Genomic DNA, 15,418 nt, shown 5'->3' with positions numbered 1-15,418 from the left:
TTCTCAGTAAGTGTTGACTTCCAGCAATTTATACATCAAGTTGGCGGTAATTCTTCACTCAACAACAGTTGTAAGCAAATTGACGGAAATCTACGGCCGCAACTTGGATACAAGTTAACAATCAAACTTGTAGTTAAATTTCCTTTCAACTTTACTATAATTTGACGGAAATACTTGTACAGCAAGTTTTGACGTCTATTTGCAGAGTAAATTATAGGTAACTAATAGGTAATCGCTCGCTTTGCCAACTCTTTCCATCAAGTTTGCTTCAAATTGCAGACGTAGATTGACAGTAAGTTATAGGTAAGGTGGCTATCAGGGGGGTTGCGGTCAACTAGTCAGATCGACAACATTCCAAATTATTAAAACTCTAGAAAATTTAAAATTCCGCTACATTCAAAGTTTATAAAATACATTAGCTTAAATAGAATAACAGCCGAAAAACAATTTTGTAAATTATAAAACACCGGGTTATCGAATAAAAGTAAATATAAATCTTATATTCCTCAAGAGTTAAAATTAATTTGATTTCGAAAAAGGGTTGTTCCGACGTATATTCATCCGAATACTCATCTATCCGAATAATGATTCGGCCGAAAATTACTCATCCAAAAAATTGGAAATTTTTCTTAGATGGTCCACTTTTACAATCATGAAATTTGAGTGTTTTCCATACATGCTTGTAAATTAAAATAAAATTAATTTTCAAAAATTAATTAATTTAAAATTAATTTAAAAAAATTTCTAATCTAATTATAAAATTATTTACATTTTTCGGCTAAATGAGTGTTCGTCTGTTCATTCATTTTGGCGTATAAATTTTCGTTGTTATGTTTTTTAATTTATTGAGACTTTGTGACTTTGAAAGATTCTATTAATATAGCTTTAGATTTTTCTTTATTTAAGATTATATTTTTCGGAATTTTAAAATTTGTAAAATTAATTATTTTAAATTAAATTTAATATTTACTTTCTAAGTTCTAGTAATTTATTAATTCGGAATGTTGTTAGTCTGACTAGTTGACTGCAACCCTATCAGGGGACAGCCTCGATTCTGATTAGAGCGCCAGGATGATGGTAAAATATTAACTTGACAATCCAATTATCTTTACCATCGAATCCAGAATGAATATCATGAACCAAAACATCATCCTCTTTTGAATCATCGATAAAATTGTACTTATATACATTATTGACAACCCAGGTTTCAACTTTCTTATGAATTGGTTGATTATTTCTTTGCAGCGGCATTTTTCTTTTATCTTTTATCTATAAAATAAATTTATATTGTTTAATTTACAATAGACTTTTTTTTTTCTTTTATTTTGGTAAAAGAATTTTTAAAAAATTATTTTCTTCTACGATAATTATAATTGAATAACCTTAAAAACAACGCGAATTATTTTTTCAAGTAAACATACTTGTTGTTACTTGTTACTTGTAATGGTAAACAATATTTATGAAAATTAAGTTAGCCGACATCTAAACATAAAAAAAATTTTTTTTTATTGAAAAAATTATTACAAAAAATGCAATTTTTAAAAAATATTTTTTAGCTCTAATTTAATAAATGAAAAATTAATAAAAATGTCGACTAACTTTAGTATTATACAATATTTAACCATAAATTATGTAGTAACTCAAAAAATGTAATAAATAATAATTTTTTACCTTAATTCTGCTATATATTTTTTTGTTTATATTTATAATTACTCCGTGCGTGATTAAACGGAATTGATCTGTCACTGCCCGTAACAAGTAAACATTTACACGTGGCTGTGATTAAAAAACTGACGTTGGCGCTGCTGTCATAGTTATGGAAACCTCAAGTTGGTTCGCGTTTTTGGAGCCTCAATTATGTATAAAAATACAAAAATTAAATGGATTTAATTATAAAATGGACGGCATACTGGATTTATGCTATTGCAGTTTTCTTTTTTATTAATTATTTAAATATTTTTTATTCAATTAGTACTCTCATTGATTATTTAGGAAGTAATTTTGAAAATGGACAATTTTTTGACTACGTCATAGGTAAATATTTTTTATAAAAAAAATTATATGATACTAAAATTACCAAACATTTAAAAATTTTTGATTTATTTAAATTTATTAATTAATAAAAATAACTAAAAAAATATTTTTTAAAAATTACACTTAAAATTTTTTTTTTTATATTTTTTTTCAATAAAAAAATTTTAGTAATTAATTATTATAATTAATTTAAGTTGGAGCAGGTAGTGCTGGAATAACACTTGCAGCAAAATTAACAGATGCAGGACATAAAGTAGTAATAATTGAAGCCGGTGGTCCAGCTCCACCATTCGCCGACATTCCCGTTCTCGCGTCTCTGTTTCAGCTGTCAAATTATGACTGGCAGTACAAAACAACTTCGCAGAAGCATGCTTGCAAAGCACTAATTAACAACGTATGTATTAAAAAATTCTTTCTTTAAAATTAATTCAGTTTATTTATTTTATTATTTTTTTTAATTAAAAAGTAATAATTGCAGCAAAGTCGATGGCCGATGGGAAAAATTTTAGGAGGCTCTAGCAGATTAAATTACATGGCTTATGTTGAAGGCCATCCTCAAGATTATCAATGGTTTGCTGATTATAAAAGTATGTACTTAATTTTTTTAATAAATAATTTTTTTAACAGCTTGAATTTATTACAGGCTATAAATTAAATGGAGTAAGTGACACGCGTCATTGTTCAGAATTGTGTGATAAAATTCTGGAAGGTGCTGATAAAATTAATCAAGAGGCTATAGATAATGAATTATTAGAATTTAGAAAAGTTCAATTGACAATGATTAATGGAGAGAGATGGAGTACTGATAGGCTGTTAAATAGGAATAAATTAACTGTTATTACTCATGCTCTTGTTAATAAGGTAATTTTAATTGAAAATTTTTAAATATTTCTTTAAAAAATTAATTTAATAATATGAAATTAAAGTTAATGGTAATTTTGCCATTTTTTTATTTTTTGTAACAAAAAATTTGTTCCAAAAAATATAAAAGTTAATTTAGTAGATATTTGATAATTTTAAAAATTTTTTTAACAAATAAATTATGACAAAAAAAAAGTAGAAAAAAAATTGGCATGTAGAAATTTTAAAAAATAAAAAATGCAATTTTTAAATATAATTTTTGGATGACATTAAAGTTAGCAATCATGTAACTATTTTTTAATTTTTTTTTAACAAATAGATTTTTTCTAAAAAATTATTTTTAAAAATTACATTTTTTAAATTTCTTTTAATTTTTTTTTAACAAATAGATTTTTTCTAAAAAATTATTTTTAAAAATTACATTTTTTAAATTTCTTTTAATTTTTTTTTAACAAATAGATTTTTTTCAAAAATATGAAAGTTAATTTAGCAGATATTTGATAATTTTAAGAATTTTTTTAACAAATAAATTATGGCAAAAAAAAAGTAGAAAAAAATTTCATGTAGAAATTTTAAAAAATAAAAAATGCGATTTTTAAAAATAATTTTTTGGAAAACATCTATTTGTTAAAAAAAAAAAATTAAAAATGATTTTGACTGCTAATTTTAATGTCATCCAAAAATTATTTTTAAAAAATTGCATTTTTAATTTTTGCAATAATTTATTTTGTTAAAAAAATGATTAAATATCTGATAAATTAAATTTAATTTCAATAACTTATTTTTCAGATTAAATTTGTAAATAATAAAGCAGAAGGTGTAGAATTTACAAAATGGAAAAAAATTTTCACAATTTACGGCACCAAAGGCGTAATAATTAGCGCAGGAGCCATAGGAACTCCAAAATTGCTAATGCTTTCGGGTGTTGGTCCTAAAGAAGATCTAGAAAAATTAAAAGTAATTATTTCAAACAAAAATACACTATCAAATTTTAATAAAAATTTTTTTTAGATTAAAGTAATCAGTAACTTGCCAGTAGGGAAGAATTTGGTAGATCATATTTTAACCGGGATAGATTTAGTAGTTCTAGAAAAAAAATTATCAGTTAGTGTTCCGGAGTTACTTAAGCCGACGTCGAGTTTGAATTACTTTTTCAATAAACAAGGTGAAAAATATTTATTTACTTGATAATTATTCAAAAAATATACTTAAAAAATTATAGAAATTATTATTTGTCCATCATAAATCATAATTAATCAACAGGTCCTTGGACTTCGGCTGGCATTGAAGTTGTAGGAACACTGGCTGAAAAAAACAAACCAGATCTTCAGTTCATGGTAATTCCTGTTGGAGTGTCTCAGGACAATGGAGTGTTTTTTCGCAAGGCGATGGGGATTAAAAACCAAGTATGCAATTTTTAATTAGTTAAAATGACATTAAAGTTAGCAGTCACTTGATAATTTTTTAATTTTATTTATCAAATTATTGTAAAAAAATTGCATTTTTAATTTTTTTTAATTTCTACATGTCAATTTTGCTTCTTAATTTTTTTTTTTGGCCTCAAATATCTGCTAAATTAATTTTTAATCTATTAAATTAAGCTAGTAATTAATTCCTCAATTTTATTTAAAGGTATTTGACGAATATTTTGCTCCTCTGGCATTTAAAACAGCTGTAACGATAGCTCCAGTTTTACTGCATCCCAAAAGTACTGGAGAAGTCAAGCTAAAGACTGCAGATCCTTCTGATGATCTTGAAATTAATCCTAATTATTTAAGCCACCCAGATGACATATCTATCTTAATTAAAGGTATTATTAAAATATACCAGCAATAATTTTATTAGAAAAAAATTTTTTTTCTAGGTTTAAAATTGGTCTCCAAGCTGGTGAAGACCGCAGCAATGAAAACTCTAGGAGCCTCATTGTACACAAGACCCTTTCCAGGATGTGAAGGTATAAAATTTGACACGGACAATTACTGGAGATGTTATGTACAGCAATTAACGCTGACTTCATACCACCCCGCTGGGACTTGCAAACTTGGAAGTGTAGTAAACAATTCATTCAGGTAATATTAAATGTATTAATTAGAAAAAATATTCTATACACTCTTACAACATTTATACATTTGCTTATTTAGCAATTAATATTATTTAAAATAATGGTCATAATTTACAAGTGGGGTCCACTCTATTTTTGGCCATATTTAGGTAAGAAATTAACATTTTCAAATTTTTTATTATTCTGCTTGTTTTTACGGCGCATTTATGATAAAAAATGTCGTGAAAGGAAAAAAAAAAGATTTCGATAATTTTTTTGCCTTCAAAAGTTGGAAAAAATTTTGGCTTTCATGTTTTTGGATAAAATTTCTATTTTATCTTTTATTGATATATATTTTTTTGAAAAGTACATAAAAAAACGAATTGAAAAAAAAAATTGAACCACAATTTTCTAAAAAATTTATAAATTTTTTTGAAAATTTGTTAAAATTATGATCATCTTTTTTTTTATTGTTTATTTTTTATGTATTTTTCAAAAAAAAAAATATATAAATAAAATCAATTAAAAATTTCGTAAAAAACAATGGAAAAATTTCTATTTTATCTTTTTTTAATATATATTTTTTTGAAAAGTACATAAAAAATTGAACAATTAAAAAAAAAAAATTGAACATCACAATTTTCTAAAAATTTTATAAATTTTTTTGAAAATTTGTTAAAATTGTGATCCTTTTTTTTTCTTTTTTAATTATTCATTTTTTTCTTTATTTTTCAAAAAAAAAAATACATAAATAAAATCAAATAAAAATTTCATTAAAAAAAATGAAAATAAAAATGTTGGACTCCACTTGTAAATAATTACCAAAATAATTCCCCTCGAGTAAGACAATAGCTGACTAAGTTATAATAATTATTACAGAGTTCTGGGTACAAAAAATTTATTCGTAGTAGATGCTTCTATACTACCCTCATTACCGAGCGGTAACATAAATGCAGCAGTGATGATGATTGCCTCAAAAGCGGCTGATTTAATAAATAAATCGATGAGCGAGCACAATCAAACTAGAAATTATTTTTGTCGGAAAAGTAACTACGTTAGTGATATATTTAATTTGCCTAATGTATGTCTCAAGTCCGCTTAAATTAATGAAATAAAAAATAAATTTTTAAAGAATTAATTACTAGAAAATTAACGAGTATTGCGAGAGCGATTGTGGTAATGTCGTTGATTTCTGTGATCATTTTTGTGGTGCTGGTTGCGATGCGAGCGGTCCTGTCTGTCTCGATCACGCTCGCGTTCTCTGTCGCGGTTGTAAGGGTGACTACGGCCACGTCGATTGTCGTCTTTCGAGGGAAAATTGTTCATTTGGCTAGGGTACATGCCCATCCCGGGAGGCGTGAACATAGGAAGCATGTTTCGGGCTATGTTGTACGCCATTGAATTCTCCAGCGGCTGGTTTCCAAACTGCAGGACGTTGTCATTGTTGAACTTGTTCATGACACCCTTCGGGTCGTTCACCTGGCGGTTCTTTAGCATCAGAGCGCGGTTGAACAGCGTTGTCCCTTCGAATAAATTTAGAGCGTAAGGTACCGAGACCATGTGCTTAAATGTTACAAAGCCAAATGATTTTTGGCTACCATCGCGGTCTTTTGGGATGTTTACCTTTTCCAGAGGTCCTGCCTATAAACAAAATTATATTAATAAAGTAATCAATACTAACATCAATTATATTAATTAATTTATTAATAACTTACTTGTATAAATAATTCGTATAATAAATCTTCAGTGCATTTGTTACTCAAATTTCCACACCAAATTGTACGTGAATCTTCGTCCATTTTTTTTTTAAATTCTATCTTCTAAAGTAACAATAATATTTAACAAAAAATAACCTTATTGCTTTTTGTGGTTGTGTATTTATGTTTATAGCCTCAATAAACACTCTACGTGTCTTTTGTTTGTAAGGTTAAGCAGGAACTTGTATTCCTTCTACGAATATTCCTCTATTTATAACTTTAAGGGCGGAGAGAAGCCATCTTTTATTTTTTTAATTTGGTTGTATTGGTAATACTGTCATGAAGTATTTTATAATACTGAAGTTAGCCGTCAGATGTCAATTTTAAAAATTTTTTTAACAAATTAATTGCAATAAAAAAATTCTTTTAAAAATTTTCACTTGTAATTTTTATTAATTTTTACATGTGGAATTTTTTAATTACGTTTTTTTTATAATAATTTAATTGCTATAAAATTCTAATAAAATTTTATGAAAATAAATTTAGCAGATAGGGTAGAAGTACCATTTGGCCAGTTAACATTTGAATTAATTTATAAAAAATTATAATGCCTATTATAAATTATAACCATATTTTTGTTGAGCTTTTAAAAAATTTATATTAAAACAAATTGAGTTTGTAATGGTTTATTAATATAAATTCATTTCTATCGTTTATTTGAACAATAAATGGCCATAACCGGTACAGTGGCCACAAACGGTACTTCTACCCTATTAAATCATTTTTAGAATTTTTTTTTAAGAACTAAATTATGGCAAAAAAAAAAAATAAAAAAAATTGGCATGTAGAAATTTAAAAAAATGAAAAATGCAATTTTTTTTAAATTACTTTTTGGAAGATATTTGTTTGTCAAAAAAAATTAAGAAATTATCTGATGACTGCTAACTTTACTGTCATTAAAATTCCTAATGTCGGTCAACTTCTCCAGGTTATTCTCCAGGTTAATACCTAATTATTTTTTTATGAACCCTTTTTTGCCTTAAATTAATTATTAAGTAATTATTTAGGTAAAAGAAGACATGTAAATAAAAATGAGACTGTTAACAGTCATTAGAAATTTATTTATAATTTTACAGAAATGAAATTTATTATGAATAAAATACCACGTGTAAAAAAAAAATTATTTGAAATTTTAAAAAGCATTTTTATTATTGAAATTAATTTTTTGTAAGAATTAAAAAACTGACAGTTGTCAGCTAACTTCAGTGTCATGAATGAAAAGTAAAATACTATGACACTGAAGGTGTAAATAAATTTAATTTTCTATTCTCTTTTCTTTATTTTTATTCGCGCGTGTAGCCTCCATTTTAGATGTAATTGTCATGTTTACCTCCTGGTGGACAATCGGCAAAATAATTCTGTCTAATAATTTTATACCAACGTGCCCTGATAGCCACCCAATTATAAAAGTTAACTTTAAATTGCAATCCAACTTTTATAGAAATAGAATTGAATTTGCGCGCGCAAGCGCGCGCCTCATATTAATTGTCATGATATATTTATGTGTCGTTTATGTATATTATATTCACTTTCAACCAATCAGAATGAGAATGAATATTTTCAACCAATCACATTACGAATAAATTGGTTTCACATACATTTCATCTCAATTTTATTATGGGACTAGAATTCAAATTTGCGCGCGCAAGCGCGCGCCTGACTATAGCATTTGCATATATTTTCATGCTTATGATATATTCGACCAATCACGTTACGAATAGTTTGATGCCACATATATTTCATTTCAATTTTATATTAGGATCTAAGGCTGGAAATTGACTTTAACTTTTATCAAAATGTTGTAGTAAAAGTCTTGATGTGAACTTTTAGTGAAGTTTTAGTGAATTTTAGACAAAATGAGAAATGAGTGAAAATACTCATTGATATGGCAGATTATCAGAATTTGTCTCTTTTTTACATCGGTAGGTAATTTATCGGTAAAAAAACGAAGCACAATAAAAATTTTTTACTACTGACGTGACAAATAAATCAATAATTTATGGTTAAACCGGGGAGTTGAACCCGAATCGTCTGGTTACGAGCCAAGCTCACTATCAAATTTTTTTTTTATTCAAGCGTTTATTTATTTAAATCATTGATACATAGATATAAACATAATACACAGGTATAAACGTAAGACCTGTTACTTAAAATAAATTGTCTATCTGGCCCATACGGGCTTTATGAGAGAAGGTTCTGGGTTCGAATCCCAGTCCGAGCTATCTAATAATTTTTTCTCGCATACTCTATAAACTCACATTAAGATGATCCTCTCCACATTCCTTTCTCAATCCTTTCCTGCCAATATCCTGTTACGTGAATGTGGAACGCTTCACGTAATAATTACCGTAACTCCTATTCTTTCCCGCTTCACGGCATTATTTATATTTGTAATATCATTTATATGTTATCCTCTATGAGATAACATAAATGATATTTCTTAATACCTGATAAGCCTCAGGGGCTGTACATAGTGAAGTAAATAATATAGTTTTTCTTATTCTTATTGTGTTAAATACATAAAGAGTTAATAGATGATTTATACTAATTAGCCTAAAAAAAAACTTGATTTTCATAAAAAAGGCTTACGTTATTAGAATAGTACATGAGAGACATTAAATCAACAACAATTAAAATTAAAAAATATAACAGCTCACTATCAAATGAGCCATCTGAGACAGACATCGCGATTACGTTTTCAGTCACTTATATCTGACACAATATTTCTATAATGTATAAAATGTAAAATTGTATTTGCAATTATGAATATAGTGAGTGAATTGAATTAATTTAATAGTTTTTTGTTTTTAGCTATGACATTGAAGTTAGCAATCACTTGACTATTTTGTAATTTTTTTTTAACAAATAAATTTGTTCCAAAAAATTATTTATAAAAAATGGCATTTTTAATTTTTATAAATTTCTACATGTCAATTTTTTTTTTTCTAATTATTTTTTACCATAATTTACTTGTTAAAAAAAATTCCTAAAATTATCAAATGTCAGCTAAATTAATTTTCATTTTTAGCTTTAAAAATGTAAAAAAATGTTTTAATAATTTATAAATAAAAATAAATATCTGAAATTATGTGATGTTTAATTTTCTTGAATATAGAAATACTCTGAAACCTTTTATAAAATTATTTACAAAGCATTAAAATTTTTTTTATCGTCCTATTATTTTTCATTAATTTTTTATAAGAAGTGATTGACAAATAACTTGCAAAACACTTTTTTAAATCATGGTTTGCTAGTCAACGAAGGTCCAAATAAATATAATTTAAAGTAACATTAATTTTTCTATGAATTTTACAGTAATTTTTTATTAAAAAATCATTCTAACTTAACAATAACTTTTTTATAGATTAAAAGTTGGTTAAAACTTGGATTCAAATTGCGGCAGTAGATTAACGTTAAGTTACTAGGTATACAACTTCAACACAAATTGTATATAACTTTTACTGTACAAGTTTTGGAGTGAACTTAACGTTAACTTTGACAAAACTTTCTATACTACAAGTATTTTTATAGTAAGTGTAGCTATCGGGGTGATTTCTAAACTCCCGGAAAATATGAGTATGAAATTAATTTATTACCACATTAAATATAATTTTTAAGTATTTATCAACTTACTAATCATAAATAACTTTTTTATTTGCACAGTAAATTTTTTTTTTATAATATTATTTTTCCAATAAGTAAATTACTTAAATATTTTTAAAACGTCAAATTTTTGCTCTAATTTTTTATAATCAGAAGTATTAAAATTTAATTTTAAAAATGTAAAATAATCAACTGGATAAAATTACTAGTTTCGTAAAGTAAAATAATAACAATAATAATAATGGGTTAAAAAACGAATTCTTTGACAAATTTCCGATTTGATAAAAATTTCTGAATGCTTCCACCAGATGACAGATGACGGGTGGCGCGCGCGCATCTCGAGTTGACGCTTGCCGCCAAATGACCGGCATCTTAGTATTCCAAAGTTTACTCGCGGATTGCTCATCGATGATTAAATCGCCAGTACTCAGTAATTCACCAGGATAATATTCTACCTTAAAAAGATAACGCGGGCAAATAAATCTGAGGATTACAAGGTAAATATAACATTTAATAATTATTGCAACATGACAAAAAAATTACGCCATTGTTGGTGAGAATAATGTGTGCGCGTGCGCTAATAATTTTCCCTTGTCCATTTTAGCTGGTGGCTAGTGATCTCGTCGTCTCGTTCTTTCGTCGTTGTTAGCGGCAACGGTTATGCCGTTTAGCGATCGATTTCTCATATTTAATCGCTTAAAAGCATGGTAATTCCGGTGTTATTTAACATTTTATTATCGCTCAAACCTGTTAATTAATGACAGTTAATTATTTTAATCAAATTTCCGAAGTTGCGTAACGTTAATACCGTTTATTTAACAGTTTAATTAAACATCTAACCAAAGCCACGTGTTCCTCGTGTCCTGACATTTTTTATCTACAAGTCAGGTAATCGTTACTTCATTTATTCGCTCCGTTTTTTTTTTACAATCTTTTAAACTATTTTTTATCGTTAATTACTTTTTAACAAGAGCAGTTTTTATTCATTATTTCCCGGCTCGGCAATCGATTCTTTGTTGCATCCTACTGCGTATTTCAATACATTCGTTATTAATTTCATTTACAATCGATATTTCATTAAACATTTGTTGTTTAGTAATCCGATAAAATATTATTTTCACAATAATTGATAATATTTTTTTTTTTTTTTTTTTTTTTGCTTAGTCAGGTATGCTGATACATTATGGCAGCGGGACGAGAGAGGAAGACAGAGTTTGTAGAAGGATGGTATCTTGGGCACACTCTTGGGGAAGGAGCCTATGGGGAGTAAGTAACCATAACAAATTTTAATTATATTGTATTCATCGATAAAATAAACTAGTATCCAGCGTCGCCGATTATTACGATACGCGATAAGTTATGTCTATTTTTACAAATAAATTTAGGTAATTGATAAAGTTTAGAGGTCAAGATATTATAACAAGCCTGAGAATAAATTTAATAAAGAGTCTTGCCGTTATTAATTTATTACAGATAAGTTATTTTTTTTTTTTAGTATGTCTGAATTAAACTTTATATTTAATTTTTTAAATATTTTTTTATTATACTGAAATTGATGAAAATTAAATTAGCTGACATCTAAAAATTTTTATAATTTTTTTTATTGAAAAAATTAAAAGGAAAAATTTCACATTTTGAAGATTTTAAAAATTATACGTGCAATTTTATTTGAAGTATTTTTTTTCTTATTTAATTAATAAAAATAATATAAAACTGTTGAAAGTCGGCTGATTTTAGTATCAATTTAAATTGAGACATAAATGATCATTTTTAAAAATTTTTTAATAAATAAATTGTAGCAAGAAAAATTTATTCAAAAAATTACATATTTAGAAGCTCTAAAAAATTATAAATGCAATTTTTTAAAAATGTTTTACTAGACCTGACTTGTTTGGAAAAAAAAAAAAAAAAAAAAATTGTCATGTCTTCTAACTTCAGATAACAATTATCTACAAATTTATAGAATTTTTTTAATTTAAAAAATTTAACAAAAAAATTACAAAAACATTTCATTTGTAAAAAATAAAAAAAAAACCATAAATGCAATTTAAAAAAATCATTTTAGTTCTAATTTAATAAATAAAGCAAAATTAAAAATTTTTTTTTTCAAATTAAAATTTTTTTTAAATTAATTAAATATAAATCCTCCAAAAAAAAAAAATCATTTTAGTTCTAATTTAATAAATAAAGCAAAATTAAAAATTTTTTTTTTCAAATTAAAATTTTTTTTAAATTAATTAAATATAAATCCTCCAAAAAAAAAAAACATTTTAATTCTAATTTAATAAATGAAGCGAAATAAAAAAATAATTTTTTCAAATGTCAATTTTTTTTTTAATTAATTAATTATAAATCTTAGAAAAAAAAAAATAATAATAAAAAAATAAACTAAATTTTGTAGAGTAAAATTGGTAATAAACAAATCAACCGGTGAAGCAGTTGCTATGAAGATGATAGACTTGAAGAAGCATCCAGATGCGAGGCAAAGTATCCACAAAGAAACAACCGTGCACCGCATGTTGTCAAACCCGCACATAATCCGTTACTTCGGGCAGCGCAGCGAGCCGAACATGGAGTACATATTCCTGGAGTACGCCTCCGGCGGCGAATTATTCGACAGAATAGAGCCGGACGTGGGTATGCCGATGGCAGAAGCCCAGAAGTACTTTCGCCAGCTGATGACAGCCGTGGAGTACTTGCACTGTCGAGGAGTCGCGCACCGCGACCTCAAGCCCGAGAACTTGCTTCTGGACGAAAAAGACAACCTAAAAGTGACCGACTTTGGGATGGCGACAGTCTACCGGCTGCAGGGTAAAGAGCGTTGCCTGGAAAAGCGCTGTGGGACGCTTCCCTATGTAGCTCCGGAGGTTCTGGTCAAACCTTACCACGCTGAGCCGGCAGATATCTGGTCCTGCGGGATCATCCTCGTCGCTCTCCTCGCCGGTGGTAAGATTTGATAAAAAATATTTTTTTTTTTATTAAAAATTTAATCTGCAATTTGCATGCTCCAGTCTAATCATCCATCTCTGCACAGAGCTGCCGTGGGATGAGGCAGACGTGGACTGTCCGGAGTACAAAGCCTGGAGGGAGGCGCAGCACCTGGAGCTGACTCCTTGGAAGAAGATTGACAACACTTCTTTGAGTTTAATTCGTAAAATTCTCACTCACTCTCCCTCTTCAAGGATAAAAATTCAAGATATTAAATTGCACCGTTGGTACCTGAATGACTTAGATAAAGGTATTATTTAAATTAATTTTTTTTTTTATTGTTATTTATTATTAATTGATATTTTAGACAATCCAGCTTAGTCATAAATCTGAAGAAGAGCCATTGTTTGCGAAGTCAGGTACTGAGTGACTCTGAGCATAATTAAAGTCTCAGGGGTACTTTGTATCTAACTCCGAGAACACTTTCAGTCAACAACTAAACTTTAAGTGTAGTTACTTTTTTTTCAGGATTTAATATTACGGATCTCGAGAGTAATATTAAAGTTAAAGTAAAAAGGCTTTTGTCTTTCCTTTGGTAATACAGCTCTATGACTGTAATTGATCTTCATAAAGCTAGATTACCAAAGCAAAGTACATAAGCCCAGGCATCATGACTCATATATATATTTATACAATATAATTAAATAATAGTTGATCGTTATAATATTTTATTTTGTCCATCGTACTGTCTTTGGTCATCTAGCTGTATGATTGTTATTAATTCATAAAGCTAGAATACCGAAGTAAGAACGTTGGATATTTTCGCCTTTATTTTATTATTTTATTTTATTTATTTTTTTTATTACTAAAACAAAAGAACCAATTATTGACACTTGTAATTTTATTTTAATTAAAAAAAATCAATAAATTAATAAAATGTAATTTTTTAATTACAAATTTTAAGATGATTTTTTTTTAGAACATTTTTTTTAATTAAAAAATTTAATAAATGTAATTTTTTAATTACAAATTTTGAGATGATTTTTTTTAGAACATTTTTTTTAATAAAAAAAAAAAAATTAATATAATTTTTTAATTACAAATTTTAAGATGATTTTTTTTTTAGAACATTTTTTTTAATTAGAATAAAATTGCAAGTGTCAATAATTATTTTTTTTTTTTTTAAATATTTATTAATTATTTTTTATCGCAGAAATTTTAAACCGCGAAGCTGAAGCGGAAAGAAGAGCCAAATTCAAACGTTACAGCGACGAAGATTCTAATCGTGTTTGTCTCTCCCAACCGGAGTTCCCAAGTGTGAATTCTTCGGTCCGCATAAACTTGGACGAGCGACCTGGGTTCTCGTTTTCACAGCCAGCTGCTTTAGAAGACTTGCTTTTGTCCACGCAACCGGTTCAAAATACTCAATCAACCCAAAACTCGTTCCAGAAGCTGGTCAGGCGTATGACCAGGTTCTTTGTTAAGACTGATTGTGATGATACCGTCACTCGGCTTGTTGATGCCTTTAAAAAACAAAATTATACTTACCGCATTCATGAAGCCGGAATTGTAAGTTTAATTAATTTAAATTATTTTTTTTATCAAAATTTTTTTAACAGATAAATGATGACAAAAAAAATTATAAATGCTATTTTTTTAAAATAGTTTTTTAGAAAAAATTTATTAGTTAAATAAACAATTAAATAAAAAATTATTTAATGTAATTTTTTTTTTTTTAATTTTTAGAAAAAATTGACTTGTTAACCTTAAATAAGATTAAAAATTATTTAATGTAATTTTTTTTTAATTTATAAAAATTAATATTAATTTTTAGGTGACAATTTCGACGGTAGATAGAAGAAAAATGCCGCTAGTTTTCAAGGCAAACATCGTCGAAATGGATAATCAAATTTTAGTAGACTTCAGATTGTCCAAAGGTGATGGTTTGGAGTTTAAGCGTCGCTTCTTATTAATAAAAGAAGCCCTCGAAGATGTTATTGTTAAGGGACCAGTAACTTGGCCTCTGGCCGTAGCAACCCAGTCGATGCCATAATTAATAAAAAAATCTCCAAATTAATTAATTAATTTAATCCCAAGTGGGGAAAAAAAAAAAAAAAATAATATTAAAATTAAAAAAATTTTTTCTACCGGTGTATATATTTTTTTAATGATGCGTTGTTATATAATAATATCA

General features: G+C 26.9%; 3 protein-coding genes and 1 long non-coding RNA gene across 11 annotated transcripts; 2 read left to right on the top strand and 2 right to left on the bottom strand.

The window, feature by feature from the left end:
• Positions 1–1,102: 1,102 nt before the first annotated feature.
• LOC123267694 lies at positions 1,103–1,929 on the bottom strand. Its single transcript, XR_006510099.1, has 2 exons — positions 1,672–1,929; positions 1,103–1,269 (listed from the first exon to the last, which is right to left on the bottom strand). It is a non-coding gene; the product is annotated as an uncharacterized LOC123267694 (long non-coding RNA).
• Positions 1,799–10,752, top strand: LOC123267687 (glucose dehydrogenase [FAD, quinone]-like). Of its 2 annotated transcripts, none has more exons than XM_044732469.1 (10): positions 1,799–2,034; positions 2,229–2,428; positions 2,513–2,621; positions 2,678–2,895; positions 3,685–3,852; positions 3,907–4,060; positions 4,159–4,301; positions 4,528–4,705; positions 4,760–4,964; positions 10,605–10,752. In XM_044732469.1, the coding sequence occupies exons 1-10, from the start codon at positions 1,881–1,883 to the stop codon at positions 10,606–10,608; spliced, it is 1,533 nt and encodes a 510-aa protein (XP_044588404.1). In that variant the 5' UTR covers positions 1,799–1,880; the 3' UTR covers positions 10,609–10,752. The 2 variants fall into 2 exon arrangements, with proteins under 2 accessions (XP_044588404.1, XP_044588403.1); XM_044732468.1 differs by lacking the exon at positions 10,605–10,752 and adding an exon at positions 5,816–6,074.
• On the bottom strand, positions 6,046–6,869 carry LOC123267692 (RNA-binding protein 7). The gene is made up of 2 exons (XM_044732479.1): positions 6,652–6,869; positions 6,046–6,577 (listed from the first exon to the last, which is right to left on the bottom strand). The coding sequence occupies exons 1-2, from the start codon at positions 6,733–6,735 to the stop codon at positions 6,086–6,088; spliced, it is 576 nt and encodes a 191-aa protein (XP_044588414.1). The 5' UTR covers positions 6,736–6,869; the 3' UTR covers positions 6,046–6,085.
• Positions 10,651–15,377, top strand: LOC123267688 (serine/threonine-protein kinase grp). Of its 7 annotated transcripts, none has more exons than XM_044732474.1 (8): positions 10,672–10,793; positions 10,901–11,003; positions 11,119–11,184; positions 11,465–11,562; positions 12,698–13,242; positions 13,331–13,534; positions 14,438–14,793; positions 15,059–15,377. In XM_044732474.1, the coding sequence occupies exons 4-8, from the start codon at positions 11,480–11,482 to the stop codon at positions 15,275–15,277; spliced, it is 1,407 nt and encodes a 468-aa protein (XP_044588409.1). In that variant the 5' UTR covers positions 10,672–10,793; positions 10,901–11,003; positions 11,119–11,184; positions 11,465–11,479; the 3' UTR covers positions 15,278–15,377. The 7 variants fall into 7 exon arrangements, with proteins under 7 accessions (XP_044588405.1, XP_044588411.1, XP_044588409.1 ...); XM_044732471.1 differs by having other exon boundaries at positions 11,461–11,562; XM_044732475.1 differs by lacking the exon at positions 11,119–11,184.
• The last annotated feature ends 41 nt before the right edge of the window (positions 15,378–15,418 follow it).

This window comes from Cotesia glomerata, linkage group LG6 (genome assembly GCF_020080835.1).
Source record: "Cotesia glomerata isolate CgM1 linkage group LG6, MPM_Cglom_v2.3, whole genome shotgun sequence".
Lineage (NCBI taxonomy): Eukaryota > Metazoa > Arthropoda > Insecta > Hymenoptera > Braconidae > Cotesia > Cotesia glomerata.
Note: the sequence above shows the minus strand (reverse complement) of the source record. Positions and strands in the feature narration are given on the sequence as shown.

Bases quoted from the DNA above. Each gene is read 5' to 3' on its own strand.
- LOC123267687 (XM_044732468.1), top strand. From the start codon at position 1,881: ATGGATTTAATTATAAAATGGACGGCATACTGGATTTATGCTATTGCA. The intron at 2,896-3,684 runs GTAATTTTAATT...CTTATTTTTCAG, and splicing joins CTCATGCTCTTGTTAATAAG to ATTAAATTTGTAAATAATAA. The intron at 4,061-4,158 runs GTGAAAAATATT...ATTAATCAACAG, and splicing joins TTACTTTTTCAATAAACAAG to GTCCTTGGACTTCGGCTGGC.
- LOC123267692 (XM_044732479.1), bottom strand. From the start codon at position 6,735: ATGGACGAAGATTCACGTACAATTTGGTGTGGAAATTTGAGTAACAAA. The intron at 6,578-6,651 runs GTAAGTTATTAA...TTTTGTTTATAG, and splicing joins TATACGAATTATTTATACAA to GCAGGACCTCTGGAAAAGGT.
- LOC123267688 (XM_044732470.1), top strand. From the start codon at position 11,480: ATGGCAGCGGGACGAGAGAGGAAGACAGAGTTTGTAGAAGGATGGTAT. The intron at 11,563-12,697 runs GTAAGTAACCAT...TAAATTTTGTAG, and splicing joins GGGGAAGGAGCCTATGGGGA to AGTAAAATTGGTAATAAACA. The intron at 13,243-13,330 runs GTAAGATTTGAT...ATCTCTGCACAG, and splicing joins CGTCGCTCTCCTCGCCGGTG to AGCTGCCGTGGGATGAGGCA.